Below are 1,054 nucleotides of genomic sequence, written 5' to 3'. Positions count from 1 at the left end.
TCCTTAAGTTCGTACAAAAGAAACACAGTTATGTAAGTAATTGTACAATTCTGTTCTGCTGCGAAAAAAACAATACCTTTATTGTTTCAAATGTTAATCCGGATGATTAATGTTAGCGTTCTATTCTGACCACGTATGAAATGAAGCTAATTTTAAATAAAGAAAAAAGTAATCAGTAGTATTAATAATTAGTAACTAGTTAGTTATATTGAATACTATATCGCTTGTGTTTTGTTTAAGGTATCCAAGATCGGCGTATTTTCTTGTGGTCCCCGACCGCTCACGAAATCGATAATGTCTGCGTGCGAGCAGGTCAATCGCACGCGTCGTCTGCCATACTTTATACATCACTTCGAGAACTTCGGATAGAACAGTCTTGATACTTGTTATTGTCACTGCCAGATATTGCAAACATGAATATAAGATTTTGTAATTATAGAAAATTATAAAAAATGTATCTACTTCCAATTAAATTAACGATTCGAAGAATAAATAAATTTTTGCAAACTCCAATTTAAGATATTGTTTATTATAAATTTCAAATTATTACTGTTTTGAAAATCTTGTATTCATGATTTAAGCTAAGTCAAACTGCCTTTTAACATCGAAAAATCATCTTTTAATTTATTTTTCGCATCAGCCTGTAGTTTATGTTAAGTTTCTTTCATTAGGTAAATTATTTATTGAAATTGTATGCTTTTAAATTCCACAAAATGATTTAGTACAAATTTTGAAAATGCAATACAATGTACAAAAGTTTTAAGTATAGATTTTTAATGCAAAATGATCAAAATTCCTAAGAAAAATGTATTGAATTGTAAATAATGTAAATGATTTTAAAATGAAGTAGATATTGGCTAATAGATGAATATTTTTTACAAATTTATTAATTATAATGTAAATAGATATAATTTAAAATAAATTTTATTTACTACATAAAACCATCTTATTATTTTATACCTCGAGAATAAGCTTAGTGCTTAATTAATATGGATTACAAAGTAAAATATGTCCCGTTGTAGTGCCTAACCCTTTCATCGTATTTTCTGTATCC

At 27.0% G+C, this 1,054-nt stretch overlaps 1 protein-coding gene across 1 annotated transcript in view; it reads left to right on the top strand.

Moving 5' to 3' along the window:
• Positions 1-733, top strand: part of LOC106108434 (dual oxidase) — a 29,215-nt gene extending 28,482 nt beyond the window's left edge. The window contains exons 28-29 of the mRNA XM_013289599.1: positions 9-32; positions 241-733. Coding sequence (XP_013145053.1) covers positions 9-32; positions 241-369 — 153 coding nt within the window. The 3' untranslated portion in view covers positions 370-733. The remainder of the gene's footprint in view (positions 1-8; positions 33-240) is intronic.
• Positions 734-1,054: the final 321 nt, after the last annotated feature.

This window comes from Papilio polytes, unplaced genomic scaffold (assembly GCF_000836215.1).
Source record: "Papilio polytes unplaced genomic scaffold, Ppol_1.0 DF821511.1, whole genome shotgun sequence".
NCBI classification, from domain to species: Eukaryota; Metazoa; Arthropoda; class Insecta; order Lepidoptera; family Papilionidae; genus Papilio; species Papilio polytes.
This window is presented reverse-complemented; position numbering and strand designations above follow the sequence as displayed.